The sequence below is a fragment of the Lissotriton vulgaris genome, chromosome 4_1 (assembly GCF_964263255.1).
Source record: "Lissotriton vulgaris chromosome 4_1, aLisVul1.2, whole genome shotgun sequence".
NCBI lineage: Eukaryota > Metazoa > Chordata > Amphibia > Caudata > Salamandridae > Lissotriton > Lissotriton vulgaris.
In genome coordinates this window covers 311,479,373-311,505,285 of record NC_141691.1, presented here as the reverse complement: position 1 = coordinate 311,505,285, position 25,913 = coordinate 311,479,373, and the positions used below count along the sequence as shown (strand labels likewise).

The following is a 25,913-nucleotide window of genomic DNA, read 5'->3' as shown; positions in this document are numbered from 1 at the left end:
GTTCCATCCTTGCTCAACAGTAACAGTGCCTACACCCACATTTCGACGAATAGTGTATCAATACCATTGCTGCAGCGTTTTGATCACAAGGTCAACCACTCCATACGTTCTGGCGATGGCCTTGTTGGGCACTCCCAGGGGAAATAAAGTTATCTTAGCAGCAGAGTTGGCCTCCTGGCATGAGATGGGTCTCCACAACCTGGGGGAGCTGCACCGTGATGGGACACTCATCTCATTTAACTCCCTGATGGATGAGGAGGGGCTCCCCCCGGACATTTCCTTTCCATGGGTAGAAGTCATTAAATGGTGCACTGAGAAGTAAGTGGGGCGACTAGACAGAGGAACAACCAATGCACCTGACACTACAATATCTGTGATGGGGACAGTCATTCACCTAATCCGCTGGCATGTGTTGCCACAACTCACACTCCTGCACCGATGCTGAGAAACAGACATGACTCGCCTCTACACCAACCAAGAATGGGAGACAACCATCTCAACGCATGCGTTACAACGCATGCTTTGACATTGCATGCACTAAAAACGCATGCAACGTTACGACGCGTGCGTTGTCTAAGCACGCCATTACGTTGCATGTGCATTCAGAACCCACGCATTCCCAACGCATGGGATGTAATGGATGTGCGCCGAGACGGACTACAGGGGGCGTCGAGATGGGCTCCGGGGGACACAGTCTACAGGGAGACAACACTGGAACAACGACCAGAGACAGGTTAGGATATGCTGTTTTGTGGTTGCGCTAGGGCTTAGGGCTTCTTGTAGTATAGGTACTGTTTTGGACTTTGGGGATTAGAGCTTAGGGCTACTAGAAGAATAGGTGCTGTTTTGAGGTTGCGTTAGGGCTTAGGGCTTTGTGTTGTATAGGTGCTGTTTTGGGGTTGCGTTAGGGCTTTGGGCTTCTTGTAGTATAGGTGTTGTTTTGGGGTTGCGTTAGGGCTTAGGGCTAGTTGCAGTATAGGTACAGTTTTGGCCTTTGAGGATTAGGGTTTAGGGTTGAGGTCGTAGTGCAGGCTTGCTTTACTGTTTAGGGCTTAGGGTTTAGGGAAGTGTTAGCGTGCCATATTGTAGGGTACTGTTTCATGATTCAAGGATTAGGGTTTAGGGTCGGGTGAAGGGAAATGCGCATACGGCTAAAAATTGCACTGTAAAAGCATGTGAGGTGTCTGTATGCGATGTAAATGTATTTTGCATGCATGGATATACGAATGCGATGTAATAGTATGCGATGTGATTACTAACGATCTTAGGGGACATGCGATGTAACAATTAAGATGTAAAGGCATACAATGTGAGTGTTGCGATGTGCCAATATACATCCCCAAGAATGGTCCGCCTTTCTATAGAGCCCTGTTCGTCTCTCACGGAATGCTCCTTTCTGGCTTTCCAGTTCTACATTATGTACAGAGCCAACCTTACCCCCGATAAAGTTTATCGCTACTTCCACCGTACGGATGCCGCCTGTACCCGCTGTAACCTATTGGATCAGGTTGATTGATCTACCACACAGCCCACCCACGACGCCCCAGACCCCAAGGCAGCAGAGACGTACACACAGGAGGCATCCCTGTCTTTTCACTCCTGCTCGGCATGCAGCCCCCCTGTACCAACCTGCCTCTCAGATGACTTATAGACCCCTCTTAACTGAACTGTTCTCATACACAACAGCATGTCACTGGGCTTAGGGGTAGCGAAAATATAGGACTCACAAGTTAAGTTTAAAATTGTTAAAGATTTAGTACTTTTCTCTCAATTAAGTACGGTCTGATTCCTACCTCTGGGCCATATGTATCAAGCAAATTCGCATTTTCGGCCTTTAGGAATACAAATTTGCTAAATGGAATGTATTAAGAAAAATTTGGTGTAAAATTTGCGATTCCTTATTTTGCAATTGCATTTAAGGAATCACAAAATTTGCGATTCCTTAAATGCAATGTATGTAGCAAAAAAAAATAGCAAAATGCCCTTAAGGAATCGCAAATTACCACCAACTTCTAGTTGGTGGTAAGTTGCGAATTCCTTGAAAAATGCACATTTTTGCATTTTTCAAAGTGCCATGTGACGCACATACATGCCCTTAGGGCATGTATGTGCGCCACATGTGCACCCATGCATATTTCAGGGGTGCAACAGGGTGTCCTTTGGACATCCCTGCACCCTTGAAATTATTAGCAATTTGCGATTAGCAAATTGTGAATCGCAAATTGAGAATAACTTTCCATTCATTCCTATGGGCCTCCTGGCCCATAGAAATGAATAGGAAAGTATTACTTAATTGTGATTCTCAATTTGCGAATCGCAATTAAGGAATTTTAAGAAATCGCAAAAAAAATGCGATTTTGTACATACATACCCATTTGCGATTCTCAAATAGCGATTACTTAAAAATCGCTATTTGAGAATCGCAAATGGGTATCTTGATACATATGGCCATCTGTGATGTACACTGTATCCAAACCTCTGTTCAATTATTCTGTTTATGGCATGGAAAAAAGTGATGGACATATGTGTTGTACTGTACATTATTTGTTGCGTTGACCCGTTTATTGAACATGGGTGTTCCCAATTGACAGATTTAACATAAAATGCTACGTAAATGTCAAATGTACTGTCAATCGTGTAATATGCGATGTAATGCTAAACCTGATACTGTAATAAAAAAAGAAAATCACAATAAACAGATTCAAACAAAAATAATGAAGGAAAATCATAGTCACAAAAAAGAGGAAGACGCAGAAGAAAACTCTTGCTTTAAAGAGAAGCTGCAAGAAATGTCTCATGTCTTTAAAATGCAAATAAGCTGTAATAAAGTGTTCAGTCATTTAATGTGTACAAGTCCTTGTCTCAATAAAAAATAGGATGATTTCGAAGAACTTTTCAATGGAGAAAAACATTACAGAAAATACATGCACTATCCTACAGCTCCAAAAATAAAGTATACCCACACATTACAGGGGAAACTGCGAAATCCAGATGTGATACTGTGCATATGTGTTCTAAAATATTATATCATGTCATATTAAGGCAGATTTAAACAATCGCACTCTAAAACATTAACCTTTGATACACAGAGAAGGGTAACCATAATTTTGCCTTATCAAAGATCACTGAAAAGAAATGCAATCATCGAAAATTATGTTACTACATGTACGAACCTACAACATTTTGCCTACAGTAGCTTACTTGGCACACTCTTCCAAAGATTGATATAGCTTTTGCTGGAAAGTGCATATTTCTTCAAAGTTTCCCAGTAAGTAGGCAATATCCACAGAGGTTAACCTACAAAGAAATAAACACTGTCTGTAAGAGGTTACAGTATTAATCGATCTGATTAGCATAGCAACAAAGGCAGATCCATGAGCGTTTTTCAAGTTCAGACCTAATTAATATTGTCGCAGTTTAATCAGGTCCCCCTTCCCAGTCAAAACTTTAACACACATTTTCTACGCCACACCGAAGACAATAAAAAGTTTGGTGGCCGAGAGATACACTGTTTGATAAAAAGAAGGAAAAAAAGTAATTTTTAAACATATGCAAATAGACAGAGGTCACATACAAAAAATAGAAATTCAACTTCAAGCCTAGTTGCGAAACACTGGGGAGTTCTCTGCACTAGTAGATTTCCACCTAAGCGGGGAGCACCGTCTGTCATACGGTTCCTACAGGACTGTGTATCTGTACAATATGAATGTCAGACTATGGGGACTGAATCCACACATATCATCAGAGTATGCTGGCGCAATTCCTAGTTAGCTCGCAGTGCACCATCTGAACACTTAGCCTGACCAGGGTACCAGATGGTTTCTGCAACCAAGGAACACGACCACTCTAATTCCCCAAGGAAATCGTGGAAACAGATCTACCCTTTCGTTGATACTCATGCATGCCCAAGGAAGACACAAGAAGATACAAATTAGCTTTTCAAACATTTACTGATGCAACTGTATTCTTGTGTAAAAAGCGGGAGCTGTAATTATTAGGTGGATGAAATACAACATTGTGATCAGCATTACAAGAACGGTGAAAAAGATAACAGTACAACCAATATGACTTTAGTGTGTGATTATCTATACCACTATTATAAAGAGAGAGCCCAAACCTTTGAGGCGGGTAAGCTCAGGAACCACAGCGCCAACCGGACACTGCATGCAGCATTGGAAAGGTGAGGCAAAGCAGATGGACATAGGCTATACACCAGCGCAACATATACTTTGCAAGGGACAAAGCATGTTGCGGGACAAAGTAGTCCGCTGGAAGTAGCACCGGCTCTGAGGAGCATAAGCCGCCTGCAGCATGGGAATAGCGTCTGTGCAGGGAATAGCGTTTGTACAGGGGTGTGAGAATAGCGTCCTATGACGTGGGCAGAGCGTCCCATGGTGTGTGCGGATAACGTCGTATCACGTAGATGATAACGGCGTCTCAGTGCACCAGGGCAATTTGTGCAGGCCAAGATGGATGAGGCGCGTGTGCACACTATGTACACACAGCATCGCGTACAGAGGCACCCGGGAACATTGTGCAGGCCAAAACGGGTAAGGCGCGTTTCCGCACTGTGTCATTGGGGGGATTACAGACACGCACAGCATCTACATCAGCACAGCACAGCATCGTGGTGCCGCTTTGGGACACTGTGAGGCCACACACGCTGAACGTTGGCGCCGTAATTATTGAATGCAGAGCCTGACATTCTTTTTTATACCCAGACAACGTTGGGACGGGCTGCTAGTATGATTATATAATTATATTCATACTTATGCTCCTGTTTAATACTACTTGCACTAGATAGAACATAGTGGGAGTACCCTATACCAGATCTCTTGGGACAACCCAACACCTCCATACCTATGTATGTTGTATCTGGAAGCCAATCTGGAATAGAGCAAGTAATCTTTCTTTGTAGGATGAAGGTTAGAGACAGCAGGGCTGTATCTCATTTACAGTGCACAGTGTTGCAGATCAATCCCAGCAGAACAACTTCTCCTCCACCAAAATGTGGCACAGAGGCAGTTTATATAATAAAAGCGCTGTTCCAATTACACTGTGTCAAAAGTCCAGAGATGATATGCTTCTTTGCCTTGAGACTCAGAGTTCTCTCCATCCGAACAACCAAATGCAAGGGCATTGTGTAATGTACCTAGCCTTAGAAAGAGTGTACAAGCAATATGATAATATGCCTACTAAGAAATGTGCTACATGCAGAACTATTTCTAAGTATGCTTTTGTGTAAGTGCAAAGCATGTAAAAAGTTACCATTAGGAAAAGATAAAGTTTAAACGTTTAGTTTAAAATGGAGGCTTTGCACGGTCCCTGTTGAAACTTACAACACACCAGGATGGTATTCACCAACTCTAGGTGGAAATCTCCACCTAGCAGTAAGATTTACAAAGCTCCACCCCTTCACTTGAAGTAATAGAGACTCCTACAATAGAAATTATTTAGGGATAATCACACCTCTCCATTCATCACCCAAGTTTTTAATAATCTTCTTTTTCCTCCCCTGGTTCTTCCTCCTAATTGCTATCCTTTTGATCCTCATACTTGCCGATGGCATGAGGTATTGGTGATTTTCGGCATCATGGTGTAGCCAGGTGTTTAGGAGATGGTTGATCGATTTTGGCAAAGAAGGTGGTTGACGAGGCACTGGGCCATGGGCTGCTCAAGATATTCCTGAGACATAGCCCCACTGGAGCCTTCCTGAGAAGATTGACAATACTGCTCTCCAGTATGTTCATAGTTCTAAATATACTGTACCTCCTGTTGCGTTGGTCCGTAGGCTTCAGCTGACTACTCCCGAAAGCTAATGTCTGCCCCCAGCTGTATGCCTAGAATATGCAATAGGAGTTTCATCAACTTTCAAAGGAGAAGCCTGAATTCGTAAAAAATAGCCACTGATTCAAGTGCTCCCCATGGACAGCTACAGGTCTTGCATAAGCAGCCTAACAAGGAGGAATATGCCTAAGCAAAATAGCTCTAAGCTCAGCAGCATCGGTAACCAATGTATTGTCATATGACTAAACTCTAGAGGTGGGATAGCAAACATTTGCTATGATGCAGTCTGGGTCTATAGCTTTTTAAAGAAAGTTGAGCTGCATTCAGCTCAAAAAGAAGTATTCTTTCACAGTAGAATGAATAGATTCCTTCTGATCTAGGCTGATGCATATGTGAAACTTTGTGCTCATTTTTCAGGTTCATAGAGCGCACTCAAGCATACTGAACTACTACTAAAACACAGGCCATAATCAGTCACAAGGACTTGTGTTGTGTCTGAACTTGGTTAGATACCTCAGAACCCACGTGCTGTCTTTCTTTCCACCTGGAAAACAATGGCAGTAGTAACTCTGAACCCTTTGGAGAAAGGCACTGCTTACCTGGTCCCAAAGAGATAAACCCTCTGAATTTCCTCCTGACATTCCTAAAGCACAGACTGAGTCAAACACGGCTTAAACTTTGGTAATAGCGGAAGCTGCACAGCACTGGCATTGTGAGCAATCAAAAGGACTCAGGAGTTGTTTGCCACCTGGGCTCAATGGCAGAAGAAGAGGAAACATGTTCCCCCTCCCACTGGAGTTGGGTACAGCCCTTGAGAAGGAACCAACCGGAAATGAAGGTATGAAGCCCATGTGTCTCAGCTGTTTACACTAAACTCAAGTACTGGGTTCAGTTCTGGGGTCAGATACTGCAGTCACTTTTTGTCAGGGAGTCACATCTTGCCGCACGTAGCGGTGAGGGGGTAGAGTCATGGAACACAGGTGAGTGGCACTGGTGTCTGGAATGACACAATGACTTCATTATCCAGAAGTTCCAAGTTTTCTGGCTGGCCGCACTAGCCCTGGGCCACTCATATCTTTTGTTAGGAGCTTCCTCATTTATTTATTTTTTAAATGATTTTATTGTAAATCCATGATCGAACAGAAAAGAAAACAGCCACAAAGGAAGAAAAAAAACACATAATGATAACATAATACATCAGTCAGCGGTAAATAATTTCCTACATTAATACAAACCATGAGTAAAGCATAGAAGAGGGGAATTGAAGACACGAAACGCAAAACTGGGATTTATAAAAACTCATATAGGTCACCACTGGTCCCCAAATTTCAAGACCCAGTTTCTTTTTCCGTTTGCCTTTCAAAGCGTATAGGGAATGTTCAATATTGAAGGATGCCAGGAATCTGGCCCTCCACACTTCGAAAGATGGTGCATCTTTCTGTAGCCACATTGAGGCAATACATAACCTTATTACAGCCGTAGCCAAGAATATCAAATATTTGTGTTTAAATATAACTGAGTCTCTCTCAGTTTCCTTCTCTATCCCCAATAACACATGAGCATTAGACAATCGAACCGTTCCACCCAATATCTCCTCCCAAAATTTCTCCACATGCCCAAATAAACTATTTAGATGCATACACGAATTAAAAATGTGTAGTATATCGGCTTCATCGGAGCGACACCAAAAACATTTCCCGTCATTAGTACCTCCCCACTTAAGCATTTTAGCTGGAGTATAATATAAATTAAAGATCGTCTTATAAATGTAAATGTAAATGTAAATGTAGCCGTATTTGTAAAGCGCACTGATACCCCGGCAAGTAGTGTGTCCTGGCGCTGTACTCATACCGCTAGGGAACACGTCCTGGCTTTTCCCCGTGAAATGTCCACTCCTGGGCATCCCCGGGGTGCAACCAGGCATCCCCAGCGCTGAAGGGGGCCGTTGTGGAGGCTAAGCAAGCTATTGCCCAGAGTTGCAGCGTGGGACTCATGCTCAGAGTAGGCACCGAGGCGAGAAATCATGTCCGTATAGTGCTGTGTACGTAGATTAGCGCCCAAAAATAATCTTCTAGCCATGTCAATAGAGGTTTCAATTCGGGTCCCAGCCCGGCCAAGCCGGTTGTTCCATTTTAAACTAAAAATATCTAAGTCATTGCCCCTGGTATTTAATAATAGCGAATACAAATAACCAATACCGAAATTTTTGCCCACTGCTTCAATTACTGGGTTTTTATCTATATTCCAATGATGTTTATACAAATAGTCACGGATTTGAAGCTATTTAAAAAAATCACTGCAGCAAATTTGAAATTTCTCCACTAACATTTTAAAAGACATCAAGTCCCCGTTACAATATAAATCTCCAATTCTTTGAACCCCTTTGATTCGCCACTGATCTACTATTCGATCCCAAAATATCGATGGAAGAAGTGCCAAAGCGGTTCAGGGGGTATATCCAGTTATCTTCCCATATTATAAAATTATTTGACGGACCTCCATACCTTAAAAGCTGCTATCAACACATTGAACCGGGTCCTCTTGTAATAGTTCATGTCTATATTAATGACTAGGCGATTATTGGCTTCACTCCCCAATAGCATTTGAAAAAGAGGGATCTTCTGCTACATTGCACAATTGCCCCTGTTGGTAAAATATTGATGTGTTGTAACATACAAACAAAAAAATAAAGGGTGAAATCCGGAACAGCCCAACCACCTTGTTCACGTGGTAAAATCATAAATCATAAATCGCAGGGCCCTCCGCGATTTTCCCTGTGCCCACAAAAATCTAGTACATAGAGATTGTAACCACGCAAGATTAGCCCGAGATAACTCCAGTGGTACGGCTCTCAGGAAAGCGGTACAAAAAGGGGTGGTGATGGACAGAGCATCTGAACCAATCAAACACTCACACCCAGTCAACAGATCTGGGTGTAATCCATCACCGTTCTTTAGCCCACTCTGCCACCCCAGTTCAGACATGGCCATATGCAAATCAGTTTGACCCTGTGCCTCATGGGAACAGTTCAGCCCGAACTGCCAAGCCATGCCTTCCCTGGACCGGAAACAAGCTTCCTAGGACCGGTTTCTGGCATTTCAGTCGTCTTCAGCCAGGCTTGCTTGAATCCACTGGCAAAGTGAGTAAGGGACTCACGTCTGAGCATACCCTGCCAACTTATGGCGAAGAAAGCGGCACAAAAAGGGGTGGTGATGGACGGAGCATCTGAACCAACAAACATTCACACCCAGTCAACAGATCTGGGATTAATCCATCACCATTCTCTAGCCCACTGTGCCACCCCAGTTCAGACATGGTCATATGCAGATCAGTCTGACCCTGTGCCTCATGGGAACAGTCCAGCCCGAACTGCCAAGCCATGCCTTCCCTGGACCGGAAACAAGCTTCCTAGGACCGGTTTCTGGCATTTCAGCAGTCTTCAGCCAGGCTTGCTTGAATCCAGTGGCAAAGTGAGCAAGGGACTCACGTCTGAGCATACCCTGCCAACTTATGGCGAACTAAGGAGTGCAAAAAGGGGTGGTGATGGACTGAGCATCTGAACCAATCAAACACTCAAACCCAGTCAACAGATCTGGGATTAATCCATCACCATTCTCTAGCCCACTCTGCCACCCCAGTTCAGACGGATGTATGACATCACAACGCATGCTTTTAGAATTGTAGGTAGTACGGTCATTTTAAAGACATTACATCGCGCTACGATAGATGTAAGCCTTCAAATCTATCCAGTTGCTTCTTTACATCACTCAGTAGAGATGCCCAGTTGGCCTCAACCAGTGCATTTAACCTCTTCCCTGCTCATGACGAGCTCAGCTCGTCATGAGGCACAGTTGAGCTGTGCTTATGACGAGCTGACCTTGTCATGAACAGTGATAAATCTGATTTTCCAGCACAGGAGGGGAAAACCTCTAGCAGCCAAGGTGTTAAACAAGCCAGCAATTTGATCCCTAAGCAAATCACTTCCAGCACTACCCTTCGATCCGTACATGATGTTATATTAACACAAAGTATTTGAGTCTTGGCAGCGTTAAGCTTATAACCAGAGACAGCTCCAAATTGAGATGCCAGCAACTCAATTTCTGGCATAGCAGTATCGGGATTCCGACTTACAATGGCCACATCATCTGCCTATGCCAGAACCCAATAGAATTCTTGTTGCCGTATCACAGGTTCAATCGTCCTGCTAGCGTAAAGCATTTTTATGAATGGATCTATATATAGCGAGAACAGTAAAGGGGAACAAGGACATCCCTGCCTTGCACCACGAAAGATATGCACCGGGCTAGATTCTAAGCCCATAGTACAAATTCGTACTGTAGGTTGACGATAGAGCGTTTGTATAGCTCGAATGAAATTAGGCCGAAACCTCCACTGCTGTAGCACAGCCCACAAAAATCCCTATGCGACCCGGTCAAAAGCCTTTTCGACATCTAATAGTATGAGACTGAAAGGACCCCCCCCGTAGTATTAGCGATATCCATTAGCGTCACCACCCTATTAATATGATTGAGCATCCACCGATGAGGAATAAACCCATGTTGTCTTATAGATACCAACGGGGATATAACCTCGGCTAACCGGGACGCAAGGATTTTCGAATAGATCTTACTGTCTGTGTTCAGTAAGGATATGGGACGAAATGAGGCCGGATTATCTGCTGGCTTATCTTTTTTTTAACACAATTATACTTGCCTCGTCCCATGAACGGGGGGGGGACCCATCTGTGCCTGCCTGAACGTAGCCAGCATATCCAATTTCAAACAGTCAAAGAAGATTTTATATATTTCGAATGGGAGCTTATCCGGCCCAGCTGCCTTTCCCAATGCCAAGCTATTAATTGCTCGCTCCAACTCCTCCAAAGTTATAGGGGTCTCAAGGAGATCGGCCTCTTGTTCATTGAGATTGTTATCACAGAAGTGCAGGGCCAAAGCCTCACCCGCTTGTATATCATAATCTTCCCCTTTGTATAAAGTCTCATAGAACTCATGAAACACTTCCAGGATCCCCGACTCTGTCTCTATAAGATCACCCTGAGTATTTCTAATTGCATTAATCCTCTGGGCCACCTCTTTAGTTCTTAATTTCTGAGCGAGGCACCGTCCACTAGACTCCCCATACTCATAATTCAGATGTTTTAGTCACATATTGCTTGGTGGTCTCTGTGGTCCAATACATATTGATCTTAGCCTTACAGCGGGCTACTTCAGTCAATGAATCCATAATATCTGAACCCCCATGTATAACTGTCACCAGCTTCTCTTCTGTCAGCATTAGTGGTGCATATAATCCCAGCAGTACAGTACGTAATTGCTTTGTTTGGCTAAACCATAACTAAGCACCTCCCCCCTAAAAGTGGCCTTACAGGTATCCCACACACATCCAGTCCCTGCAGTATTCCGATTAATATTAAAAAAATGTTTAATCCAGATTTAAAATTTATTGACAAATAATATATCACACAACAGTTTCCTATCAAAGGAGAAAGCAAGTGGTTCGATTCCCGTCCTGCCAAGGATTAAACCTAATACCAGAGGGCCATGATCCGAGGTTATACGTGGGTACACCTGAATTCTAGCCCCCATCAACATTGACCGTGGTACCAAAAAATAATCAAGCCTTACAAGTTTTTGGTGGGGGCAGGAATAAAAAGTGTAGCCTGGTTCATCACCTTTCAGTTCGGCCCAAGCATCCACCAAGCCATGATCAATTGTCAGTGATTGAAGTGCCTTAAAGACTTTAGGTTTCCTCCCATTATAGTGATAGTTATTATCTCGTAGCCCCGAGGGCCCAAGATGTATATTTAAATCCCCGCAAATTAAGAGTGGGGTGGGCCACTGCACGAGTTCCACATTAAGCCCTTCTATTATTAACGCCTCATTTCAATTTCACCCGTACATAGAGCAGACACTGCACTTTTGTTTCTGCATACCAATAATACATTCGGCTATGGCCCATCTCCCTTGCTTATCCGCTAATGCCCTACCTGTCCCTTGGATGTGATTTTTAACTAAGATTGACACTCCTCTCGTAGTAGTAGACTGCTGTGTACATATCAACACTTGGAAACTAAGCTCCGAGAGCAGCTTTCTTTTAGCCCATGGAATATGGGTTTCCTGAAGACAAATCAGATCACTCTGGAGCATTGCCAGTTCCCTTGCAACCTGTTGCCTTTTATTATAGTTATTCAAACCGCTGACATTCAGAAAACAACATTGGATACCATTAAACATTCCACTAACCGCCATCACTTTGACCGAAATTTATGGTTATAGTTATACAAACTGTACAAAAAAGGCACTCAAGTATACTGCTCCACTGTCCTGCACGATTATGGATTCTTATATGTTTTAACCCCTCCCCCCTACCCTCCCTCAACTCACCCATCTCCCCCACCACCCCCCACCCTCAGTCACCCATCCCACTAGAGGCGTAAGGGCCATGTCCTCAGTGAAGGAAAGTGATTGTGAGTGCGTCCCACCATGTCCTGCCCGAAACCTACACACCCCCCCTGTCACTACCATTATATTGTGCACACCAACTGGTTACAATACCCACAAAATACCAAAAATCTGGGAGCCCAGAACATTAGTCACAACAGATTCACATCATGTCCCAAAACTCCTGTGCCTTAATTTCTGACAAAATATAGGTAGTTTTTCCTTTATGGATCACTTTAAGTTTGGCGGGGTTTAATAAAAACTCTTGCCCCCTTTGGCTTAAATAGGTGAAATCATCTGTCGTAACCGCCACCTTTGCTTCACAGTCACCTGACAAAAATCAGGACGTACGAAAAAGTCACAGCCCATGCCTTTTTGCGGCCTATCTGGCCTAGCCAGATCATATAAAGCTTCCCGAAGCAGATAGTTGTGCAAACATATAAGAATTGCTCTAGATTTTTCTACAGAGCCCCCTGGCTTTCGTTTCTGCACAAAGGGAAATCTGTGTGCCCTTATGATCTCAACGTCCCAGTTCCAATCTTTTAAATCCGGGAAGGCCTCGGCAAACAGTTCCACCACAAATCATCGTGTGTCTTTCCCCTCGCTACCTTCGGGCACACCTAAGATGCGGAGGTTATTTCTGCGTGCTCGGTTTTCAAGATCCGTAAGCTTCCAGTGAACATCTTCCCCTGTTTTCTGTAGTGTAATAATTGAAGACTTTTGCAGTACCAATTGATCCTCAACTGAAGAAATCCACTCCTCTGCTTCATGCACCCTTGTTGTTACCTCCGTACAAGATTTGGCAATGCGACGCACAGTATTTTGTAGTTTGCGCACCACCCCCTGGGTCCGCAACCCTTTGGCTTTAGTTTCCTCCCTATGGGCCATTATGACCTTATAGATTGTTGTCAGAATAATCTCGCCCTCTGGTTCAACATAGAGGTTTCCACTTAGATCTCCTTGATCAGGTTGGAGACAAGGCGAGTTATCCCAGAGGGGTAGGTTAACCAGACTCAGTTTATCCTTTGAAGGCGATTTCGCAGACTCATAGACTTTACGAGCTGTCTCATGGCAATCTTGAATCATCGTAGAATCAAATAAGACCTCAGCAACAGCAAAACAGAAAACATTAAGAGTCTCTAAGCTAGAAGCTAAAGTGGAGGACTTGGAAAATCGCGCTCGAAGGCAAAACCTCAGATTATTTGGTATACCAGAAGGAATGGAGGGGTCTGATCCGAGGGCATTTGTGGTGAGACTTTTTCAGAGAGCCTTCACGGATCTTGCTGATTGGGACTGGGATTCACAGCTACAGAGAGTCCATAGACTGCCTTTGATACAAAGAAATACTAACAGTAAATTTCCTCGACCGTTCTTGATCTATTTTGGTAACTTTCTTTTGCGGCAGGCTGTATCATTGAAAGCAAGGCCTAATAATCCTGTGACTGTGGACAATTTAACTTTTTTTGTGAAATCGGATCTAAGTAAGGGTACCATGGACAAACGTTGGGAGCTTAGGAAGCTGATAGATCCTTTCAAAAATTTGGGTTGCATGGCCTATCTCCAAGAGCCTGCTCGTCTTAAGGTCATACGAAATGGCCATGTGGTTTTCTTTACAGATCTGGAAGCTGCGGAACAAGCTCTGGAAAAGTTTTCTAGGGAAAATGAAAGGGATAAACAGAATGAAAACTAAATAGAATAAGTAGACATATATGGGCTCAAATGGTTTTAGACTGGAAGTATGAGTCAATAAGGAGTAACTTAAGTTGTGGCATGAGCAGATTATCATGTTAGCACTTTCACTCTGCTGCCATTACAGCGGCAGCTCAAGATAGAGGGGTGCTCCCCCCTAAGGGACGGGTGGGTGCGAGGGCTAGGTTGGGGTCCTTGCGGGGGAGGGTTTGACCTTCCAGGTCAGGGGTGGGGAAAAAACGTGGGTGAAAAATGGATTGCAGGATTCAACTGTTTTTTTAAGTCCAGTAAGGAAAACTTAATCTATACGAAAAGGGCAAAGATAGTGGGGAGAAATTTGTACTGGATCATTATCATGATATTAACATGTCTAAACTAAGAATACTAAGTTGGAACGTTGACGGTTTAAATAGTAAAAACAAAAGGAATTTAGTAAAAGAAGAGATTAAGATGTATAACCCGAATATAGTTTTGCTATCAGAGATGCATGTTAAATATCAAGACCGCAAGTTGCTTTTACAATTGAACTATGATTTGGTGGTATGCTCTACTTTAGATGAGACTATTAGAGGGGTAGCTATTCTAAAACAATGAGGGGCTCGACTAGAAACAATTTAAACCTCTTCAGATGCCCGGGGGAGGTGGGCAATTGCGCAGATGCAATGTGATAATGTTAAAATAGTATTATGTGTAGTATATGGACCAAACATCGATGACCCAAGAGTTTTTGAAGAATTAAGTTTAGAGCTATTGGAATGGGAAGGAGAAATTGTAATAGCAGGGGATTTTAATTGCACTATCAACTATAGAATAGACTCCACCGGGCAAAGCAAACATAAAAGAATGTATAAAGTTAGAACAGCAATCTTAGAATTAGCAAAATTGAACAATGTCAGAGACATATGGCGATCAAAATACCCTTTTCAGGCAGGCTTCACTTATTATTCTGTACCGCACAGATCCTGCTCAAGAATCGATATGATTTGGGCTTCTGAACTAATCTTAGATAATTGTGTGATTGACATTTGCCCTAAAGTTACCTCTGATCACAATCCCTTACTACTAGAAGTCACGCTTAAAGATCAAATAAAAGAAACACGAAAATTTACCTTCCCGAGACATTTACTAACAGATACAAGATTCTCTACCCTACTTAAACAGCACATACAGGAGTTTATCTCAATCAATATTAACACGGCCAATATAAACATGGTATGGGATACATGTAAGTGCAGTATTAGAGGCTTTGCCCAGCAATATATACTTAGGCAAAACGCTGAGAATCGCTATAAGAATAAACAAATAATTGCCAATATACGAAATATGGAAGTATGCCTGGCAGAGGCAACACGTTATGCAAAGAACTATATTGAAGGGATTAGGCTAAAGTTGGCGAAATTACAAGCCGGATTAATAAAAACTTTGAGAGAAAGATACACTTCCAAATTACAAAAGTATAAATTTGAACAATATGAAGGTGGCGATCGTATTGGGAAATTACTGGCCTTTAAAACCGCGGATTAGAAAGCTAAAACAAAAATCAAAGAAATAGTAGGAATTGATTCAAATACATATGACAGAACGGATCAAATACTAAGCCAGTTTGTTAAATTTTACCAACAACTTTATACACCAGAGACAGCACCAGCTAAAGTAGATATAATACAATATCTAGAAAAATACCTAACCACATCTCAAACACTAAATACAGAAACACTCCAACAACTCAACTCAGTAATAACATTAGATGAAATAAAACGCGCCATAGATAATCTACCCTTAGGGAAAGCGGTTGGAGAAGACTGTTTACCAGTTGAATTCTACAAACTCTGCGCTCAAGAACTATTGCCCCTATTAGAGAAAGTGATAAATTCAATAAGTGTCTCCAAACAAGCACCTCCTTCATGGAAAATAGCGAAAATTATATTTTTTTTGAAAAAAGGGAAACCGGAAAAAGAATGTGGGTCTTACCGACCGATTTCTTTACTTAACTCTGATGTTAAAAATTTTTCTAAGATTCTTGCAAATCGGCTTGCCCCTAACATGCCATCTATTGTTAATCTCCAACAGCATGGTTTTGTAATGGGAAGGGATACTACCACACACGTTAATACTTCAATAACAGCTTTTGATGTTGCTGAAGTTACACACACCCCGCTCGGTATGATTATGTTAGATGCAGAAAAGGCTTTCGACCGAGTGGGGTGGGATTATCTGTGGGAAGTATTAAAGAAATTGGGGCTTTCCGGGTCTTACTTGGATTGGGTTATGTCTCTCTATGATGAACCTTTGGCTTTGACAAGCTATGGAGATAAAAACTCAGCGAATTTTAAAATATCAAGAGGCACAAGACAAGGCTGTCCCCTCTCCCCCTTACTTTTTGCTCTTTCTTTAGAACCTTTTTTAAACGCACTAAACGATCAAGTCAACATTATTCCAGTGATTCATGGAGGCATTGCTCTTAAATTAACGGCTTTTGCTGACGACATAGCCATATATACGACCGATATTAATAAAGCTATGCCAGAAATTATCAATGAAGCACAAAAATATGGCTTAATCTCGGGTTATAAATTGAATGTGAGTAAAACTCAAATTATAGTTAATTATATTCCGGATATTCACATCTATGACACTTGCAGTGAAGCTACCTATTTAGGTATTAAATTAATGGCTAAAGTAGGGAAAATTTTGGAAACAAATTATGATACATTTTTAAAAGAAACCACCACAACTCTCAAAAAATGGCATAAAATCCCTCTTAGTTTATTAGGCCGACTTAATTTGATTAAGATGAAAATACTTCCTAAGTTACTCTATTTGTTTAGAGCTATACCACTACAACCGAATCAACTCTTCTTTAAAAAACTAGACGCTATATGTAGCAGCTTTATTTGGGGATACAAAAAAGCACGCAGGGCTATTACATTTTTGACATTGCCAATATCGAAAGGGGGACTTGCTTTCCCGGACTTTAATTTATACTTTTTGGCTACCTTTTTTTTTCGAATAAGGAGTTTACTAAAGAAAGAGTCTTCCCTATTTTTTTATCAGTATTTGTTGGGTACGGACTCAAATCAATTTCTGCTTCGCACACATGATCCAAACTACTTCAAGCGGGTTAAATTTAAGACTGCTAAACATGCCATAAACATCTGGAAGAAAATCATGCACATCAGCCACACTTCATTCTACAACACTGAACTAAGGCTATGGGACAATCCGGGTCTTCCGGGTACCTTTTCGGATGGGACAGGGAATCGTTGGATTAACTGTGGCATTAACACATTAGGCGATATATTTGGAAATAATGGTATGTTAGATTTTGAAACCTTGAAAACATTAAATGGTTTAACGAACGATATGCACTTTAAATATCGCCAGCTGAGAGACTTTTTTATTAACAAAATGAAAATAACAGCAGTTACTCAGTCCGATATTATTGAGTGCATATATTCTGATAAAACCAAATCACTCATAAAGTTGGGATACCAACTTTTAACTAAAGACAAATGCGAAAATACTACTAAAATTGCAACTAAGTGGTCTCGCCGTTTAAACCTGGACATAAACTCAGGACAGATTAGTAAGGCTCTAACGCACTTAAGTGACGTTGTGCACTCCTCTAACTTAAGATTGCAATTGTATAGGACTATTACCGAACTATACTACACACCGCAGAGAATTTCTTCATGGGCGCAAGGGAACCAACTATCTGATAAAACGAAAAGTGCGAAGTGTAACACTTATGCTGCTGACATAGAACATATGCTTTTTTCCTGTCCAGCATTTTCTAGCTATTGGATTGGAATAACAAATCATCTCCAAGATAGCCAGATAAAGTTACCGGAACTATCCCCTCAGTTGGTCTTATTAGATATCTATGAGACTAATTGCCCCAACCAGGATCTTATAACAATTCTGTTAGCTTGTGCAAGATTAATCATAGCAAGAGCCTGGATCTCTAAGAACACCCCAACCGTAGCTGAGTGGTTAGCGTTGGTTATAGAAATTAGAACCATGGAACTTACACTTGCCAAATATAGAGGACCAAAAGCTCTTGCTAGAAAGGAAAAGATTTGGAAACAATTTTTTGAAGTATAAGAAATGGGGACTGTTGAAGACTTATGTGTGTGATAAGCAATATCATTACTATTTGCTTTCTTGAACTATTTCCTTTTTCCTTTATAAATTCATCTCTCACTTCTATGTCCTTTACTATTTCTGTCGTCTATGATTTCTATTTTTTAATTTTTTTTTTTCTTTCCTTTTTCCTTTTTTCTTCTTTAAATCCTCATTATCTTACCTCTTTAATTAAAATCAATGTAAACATATGCTTTTTAAGGATATTGGAAATTGTACTTATGTATCATGTTTGGTTTTTGTCGTTTCCTGCAATAATAAAAATATTAAAAAAAAAAAAAAAAGAATGATCGTAGAATCTAAACTTAATACATCTTCTTGTTGTTGTGTGCTGCCGTTGTCTGCCCAATCACCAATGTTACTATGTTTGTCTATGTCATTCGCCGAGGTAATGGAAACATCAGACATGGAGTAAAATTGACCACCTGAGCCGGCAGAGTCCCCATCATTCACTATGACCATTGCTAAATCATTGACAGAGTTTCCTGATTTCTGGAGTGGTGGTACATTTGTAGGTACATTCGGCCCGGGTGGCATTTCATCTACCCCACCGAGCCCAAGGGTCAAATTTGGCTCAACTCGTGCCCGCATATCTAAGCAATACTGAGAGCCAGCGGTAGACATTATAGGAGAAACTCTTGCTTTACTTACAGACTTACACAGTTCAGCAATGCAGTCTTCTTCTCCTCCGGGCGGGACTGTTGCTGCAGCGGCTACATTGATACTTGTAAGTACAGACATAACTTGGCAGGTGGTACAGCCTTTTTCCTAAATATATCTGGAACTGTACGTTCCTTCACAGTGTTTTCTTGTTGCTGGCCTCCTTGCACACTCTGTACACCTTCAGCCCCATATCCTAGCTCTCCTCTGAATTGCTTGGGCGGCTCTGGCTGCCAATGTTACTAGTATTCACCACCGGGGGACCTGAAGGCACCCCCACTCCTCCTCCTCCTGACCCCGCTGTTGCTGATGTCGGCGCAGTGCTGGCCGCATTGGCCGCACCTCTCGTCTTTGCCCCCCTTCCCTACGGGGCCATTGCACCACAAAATCCGGGGCAATGAGAGCCTCTACGCAGCCTGTATGTTTCCCAGGGAGAGAGAGAGCCGCCTTTTCCTGCCGCGAAAGCGAAGCCGCCCGCCCGGGGCACTGTTTGCTGGACGCTGCTGTTTGCTGAATGCGGTAACACTCAACACGCCGTACACACGGACGTCAACGCCAATCCGCCGATCCGCAGCTCTGACTCCCGCTCGGCGTCCGACCAGTAACTCTCGCTGCTCCGATTCCGCTTGCACCGCTTGCTCGCTTCACTCCGCTCCGCCACTCCGCTCACCGAGAACGCTGCTACCCCCGCTCTCACTCTGAAGGTCAGTTACGGGCAGGCTCCAGTGGGACACAGCCTCTCGCAACCTTTCACTCGGCCACTGCCGCTGCCGCCATCTTGCCTCCACAGGAGCTTCCTCATTTATGCGCAGGTTTGGTCCAGTATGTTCTTTGCTTTGCCTCCGCACACACCTGCTGAAGCAATAGGTGGATGACCACGAGACTGAGAAAAAGGATATAGAACTTAATGTGGAAAGCTCCGCAAGTTTGAAAGTCAGCTTCCCAGACAGGGGATTTCTCCAATAATCATTCCTGCTCTAGGAAATCTGTGATCCTCCCACTCCTTTCCATATTATGTCAAATTTCCTCCTATAACGCATGCTTGCAAAATCTCACGGCATGACAAGAGTACAGTGAAATGGAGCATGCATACAGAGGACCTTCTCAGCTGAAGTCATGGAAATGGAAATGCCAAAAATAACGGCAACATAGCAACCATATGTTGTGGTATAGCAAAAGCTCTCCTCAACCCTGTCATTTGCACCTCCCAAGGCCCACTCCTAGTTCATGTACTGTACTGTTTTAATCACTATCATTTCCTTCAGTAATATGCCCTAGCAACCATCTGTTTTTAAGGATGTGAACCCGCCAGTTCCATGTTTCAATATACTAGCACCATCCCGCAGCTGCACCTACTCAGCATTCGTCTCTGAATGCTATGTCCGCTCTAAATAAATAGCTTAGAATTTGATGCCCATTATGACACCCACATAGCTGTGCAGAATTTATACATGCAGCATATCAAGCCAAAGAAATGTCAATCTCCACTATTATAGTACCATAAAGAGTCTATAAAGTTATTTACGCCACCCTAGTCTGCTTTTGTGATAGCTGTAATCATTTTTATATCAACAATTCACCTCATTGCCCTCTCAACTACAATACTCCTCTTCAACACAACACCCTTTTGACTCAGATTGGGCTGAATAATGCCCGCATGGCAGGCTCCTTTTCTGGATACTGTCCCTGTTAGTCCCTGCATGACTTCTTCAATATATGCACTGATAAGGTTTATATGCTGTCCCATTAGCCATTTAGCATCCATGAAAATTGTTATGGTCAAGACTAAGAATAGCTCTACAGCTTAATGCCTCAGTTTTCAAAATTAGTCTGAAACTTAGAGCACCTGATAATGCCAGACACTGCTTTAAATTAGTTAAAATCTGTGTTCCTCTACTAAAAATCTCTGTCCAATTGCATGTCAACCCCAATACTACTGGTATTTTTGCTGTTGTCATCAGTCACTTTACTGTTTCATTGTCCTTTGCTGCTAATTGTTTATTTTACTATTTGTTTGCGAAAGGAAACATGCCAAAAGAAATGCAATAAATGAATGGACTAAAGGTTATGCAAATCTCAAGGATTAACAGTGCAGGAGTTGAGCAGGAACCAGTTATGCAAGAGAAGGCTCACATTAGGGAGCCTTTGGGTTTAGTTAATTAAGACCTTAAAAGAGGAGGTGCGAATAGAAAACAAAGTAGGAAACCACACAAGAGCTCACATTTGTCGAAAATAGTGACATTTTGGCTGAGAAATGACCGAATATGTGGTAACAACTGCCTTTCATCAGAAGGCATCTAAACATATGTAGTAAGGGAAAGGCAAATACTTTCTCCCACTCTAACAGCGACCAAGGGCATTAAGGCATACATTTTCTGAGAATCAAATGCCATTTAAAGCTACTATAGCTTGTGGCAGAAAAATATCTGAAGCGAGTCAGATAAGGGTTAATCTAAACTAGTGGTCGAAGACGTGAAGAGTGAAGCACTGACGGTCTGCCCATATGTCACGGATCATTTCCATTCCGTTTTACATTTTAATGATAAAAAAAGAGTGCTGGCCAAGCAAATCATTACTATTAAGTGGTTGTCCAAACTATGTGGCCTATTGGTTATTTCCTGACCCTCAAATTACCCTTGCCACCCCAAAACCCCTACTTGCCCCAAAACCTAAAAATTACCCTTGCCACCCCAAAACCCATACCCATCCTAATCCCTAAAATTACCCTTGCCACCCCAAAATCCATGCCCACCTTGAACCCTAAAACTACATTGGCCACCCAAAAACCAAAACCCACCCTAAACCCTAAAATGACCCTTGCCGCACCAAAACCCCTACCCACCCTAAAACCTAAAATTACCCTGGCCACCCCAAAACTCTACCCACCATTAACCCTAAAATCACCCTTGCCACCCCAAAACCTGTGTTCACCCTGAAACCTAAAATTACCCTTGCACCCCCTAAACTCTACCCATCATTAACCCTAAAATCCCCCTTGCCACCCCTAACCCCTGCCCACCCTAAACCCTAAAATTACCCTTCCCACCCTAAAACCCCTGCCCACCCTAAACCCTAAAATTACCCTTTCTGTTTTTTTTAAACTCTTTTTATTAATTTTTTCTCAAACACAACATGGTACACATGTAGTCATATACAATTCGTAAACTTCGATATGTACTACATTACTTGACATCAGTCAGTAGCGAAGGAATAAAGCTTCTCAAAATAGTGGTGAGCAAGCTATATAGTGATTAGAAGTCCACATATCTAACATAGGTGTATAGAAACACATGACATCAGTAAGGTAAACCCTCCAGGAGGTATTTACAGGAGGTGTTCTGACAACGAGGGTTCTCAATTAGACGTAAAGCAAGCAGCATATCTCATCGTTCTATACAGTGCACCAGGGGCCCAATTCCGATCCCACGCTAGCACCTCAGTGCCCCACCAAGGTCCGCATGTAGCATCCCCCCCATTCAACTCTCCGGTACACCATTCAGCCATCCATCCTCATGGAGAGTGTAAGCGTGCAATCACAATGTTCTATGTTATGGAAACAGGCCCTGTCACCCTCTGTGGGCTTGACCCAGTGTGTGTTAGCAAGTAGCATTTTAACGGGGCCCATATATCACTAGGTCTGGACGCCACAGGCAGTAACTCTGCATAAGTTGCGAGTTGCTCTTGACAGTAAATTAGATCATCAATCCACACCTTGAACTTGGGCGCTCTACCTCTGCCCCATCTACATGCCACTCTTCTCTTAGCCAGCAATAGCGCCATAGCTACAAATTTGTGGTGCACCGCCTGTAGCGGTTCCACATACCCCAACAGAGCAAGCACCGGTGAAGGTTCCACGTGGATATTTATCATTTTGGACAGTTCAGTAAAAACTTGCATCCACTAAGCCTGTACCCCAGCACATTCCCATGCAAGGTGTAGGAAGTCGGCTCCTGGGGCATGGCATCTGTCACATCTGTCCGAGTCTCTTAATTTGCATCTATGCATGCGAGCCGGTGTGTAATATAACCTATGAAGGAACTTATAGTGAATCATCCTAAGCCTACTACTCGCCAAAATCCGTTAAGTCTGTTGCGAGCAGAATTCCCACTGCCTGTCCGTCAGGTCTGTGCCCAATTCATGATCCCATCTAGTTCTCGCTAGCACAACAGGCTCCTCCCTCTGCATATGCACTGTCCTATATATCACTGACACCAAACTTTTGGCTGTTGCGCCCTGAAGTATCAACTGTAGTGGTGCAAGGGCTTGTGGCTCGTTAGGAAAATTTAGGGTAACAGAGCGAAGCCCCTGTCTGAGGCAAATGTACAGGAAGGCATCCAAAGATGTCTGCTGTGTTCCCTGAAATATGAGCTCCAGTGTGTGAAATGTTCCCTCATGATATAAATCCCCCCCAATTCCTAACCTGTGTGCGTTCCAAAAACGTATGAAAAAGAGCCTCCTGGAGGAGGGGCATGGCTGGGTGGTACACTAGCTTATTTTCAAAGAACAAGGGAGACCCAAAGGAATATCACTAGGGACCTTGGGCAGTTACGTATTTCAAAAGACAGTGGTCCCTAGTAGTTCAGGGATTAGGCAGAATTGATGGACATACACTCAATAGTCAGTATGACCTTTGTCCAGCAGGACATGTTTTTATTTTAAGAGATATGGAAAACATAAAAGGATTTTTTACAAGGTGGGTACAACCAGTAACCCACAGGGGACAAGACAAAACAGGGGGGTAAACTTGACGCAACAAAGGCAGTCTGTGCTAGTATCTCAGTGAACAGACAATGGTAAAGTACAAAGCATCATTGTGAACAATTTTCTATTTGTAGGGTACATATGATGCTACTATGTCGACGGCGTTTCGATGCCTACACACAGATACATGGCATCATCTTCAGGACAAAGAATTAATTTGTTTGTCTTGAAAGCATAACAGTTTTTTGTGGCCTATAAGCATACATACAGTTATATTGGGGGAACAAAAAAGGGGAGACAAAACATAAACATTGGTCAATAACAAAAAGACTAGGCATGTATATAAATCTGACCAGTGATCATCTGTGGCATTGTGAACTGTTTGTGGCAGTTATTCATCTTTTAGGAATAGTAATTTTGTGAATTGTAACGTGGTGGTGTGACAGGCTTTTGTTTCCATGCAACCTATTGTGAATTGTTTATGATAGTGGGGACAACACTTAAAATCCGACGCAGTGACGGAACTGTGGGGGGCGACGCATGAGATTAAAAAACATTCAATGAGCTCAGAGTTGGACCATGCAAAGTCTAAAAACGGGTGGCGAGCGGTGTAAGCGGCGAAGTGTTGGTAACCGGCGCTTACGTGTAAAGAGTTTTACATGCGGTTCAGAGGCGAAAGGAGTTTGTGAATTATCGTTTAGCTCTACGTGATCAATTTCAAATGGAAAGTAGCGCGAGCATACAGATCGTGATTTACCAATATTGTGGTCCACAAAGTAGTCTGTTAAGCAGTACCTATGCTTTTGGAATCAAAGCAAGTAGGGAAAATGAAGGGTTTAGGAGCACAATAGTATCCTGCCAAAAAAGCGGGAAAATAAAAGAGTGAGTATAAACATATTGATGGACCGGTGAGAAGGTGATGAAAAGCTCATAAAATAAAATAATTACCAAACCAGGGCAAGGGAGCCTCTAAATACGAGACCGGACCAATCGTGTCTCACTGAGAAGGAAGAAAGTAGATTTATATGAGTTATGGTCCTCGTGGGGTATGGAAATGCCGATTAGAGCATTCTGCAGGTACTTACTTCCTGGTTTGGCTGCTCCTTGTCTATGCAGGATACAGAATGGTGGGAATCGCTGTCGTGCTCGTGCCTGAGGGCTACATACAGGGGAATTCGGAAATGAAAGAGGGACTAGTCGTGGTGAGTACGGCGGCCATGCTGGAAAGGTGCTGGAGTGTTTAGAAATAGGTAAAGGACTAATCGCAGTGAAACTGGCGGCCATGCTGGAATGGTGTGGGAGTGAGGAGAAGGGGTTATATATAAAACCATGTGCAATAAACATTTACATATTTACATGAATTGTTTAAGAAACATCGCGAAACCTAGGAGGAAGTCAGGTATGTATTACAGGGTGACTGATCACAGGAGAGATGTCCAATCTTCGAGACGATTGAGGCCTGTATGGATACTGTTGGTGCGCAGTATCCAGTGAAGTTCCTCCTTGTTCAGTAACTGAGTTACGTCCGCTCCTCTGGGTGGTGGTTTTGCCATGGTGACACACTGAAAATGATCTGACATGGACAATCATCACCATGGTAAAAACACCACCCAGAGGAGCGGACGTAACTGCGCACCAACAGTATCCATACAGGCCTCAATCGTCTCGAAGATTGGACATCTCTCCTGTGATCAGTCACCCTGTAATACATACCTGACTTCCTCCTAGGTTTCGCGATGTTTCTTAAACAATTCATGTAAATATGTAAATGTTTATTGCACATGGTTTTTTATATAACCCCTTCTCCTCACTCCCACACCATTCCAGCATGGCCGCCAGTTTCACTGCGATTAGTCCTTTACCTATTTCTAAACACTCCCGCACCTTTCCAGCATGGCCGCCGTACTCACCACGACTAGTCCCTCTTTCATTTCCGAATTCCCCTGTATCTAGCCCTCAGGCACGAGCACGACAGCGATTCCCGCCATTCTGTATCCTGCATAGACAAGGAGCAGCCAAACCAGGAAGTAAGTACCTGCAGAATGCTCTAATCGGCATTTCCATACCCCACGAGGACCATAACTCATATAAATCTACTTTCTTCCTTCTCAGTGAGACACGATTGGTCCGGTCTCGTATTTAGAGGCTCCCTTGCCCTGGTTTGGTAATTATTTTATTTTATGAGCTTTTCATCACCTTCGCACCGGTCCATCAATATGTTTATACTCACTCTTTTATTTTCCCGCTTTTTTGGCAGGATACTATTGTGCTCCTAAACCCTTCATTTTCCCTACTTGCTTTGATTCCAAAAGCATAGGTACTGCTTAACAGACTACTTTGTGGACCACAATATTGGTAAATCACGATCTGTATGCTCGCGCTACTTTCCATTTGAAATTGATCACGTAGAGCTAAACGATAATTCACAAACTCCTTTCGCCTCTGAACCGCATGTAAAACTCTTTACACGTAAGC

At 42.8% G+C, this 25,913-nt stretch overlaps 1 protein-coding gene across 4 annotated transcripts in view; it reads right to left on the bottom strand.

Annotated features, from left to right (window-relative positions):
- The window catches only part of ARHGEF6 (Rac/Cdc42 guanine nucleotide exchange factor 6), a 1,115,823-nt gene that overhangs the window by 603,459 nt on the left and 486,451 nt on the right, over positions 1 to 25,913 (bottom strand). For all 4 annotated transcript variants that reach the window (XM_086918632.1, XM_086918633.1, XM_086918635.1 and 1 more), the window contains exon 8: positions 3,202 to 3,297. In XM_086918632.1, coding sequence (XP_086774758.1) covers positions 3,202 to 3,297 — 96 coding nt within the window. The remainder of the gene's footprint in view (positions 1 to 3,201; positions 3,298 to 25,913) is intronic.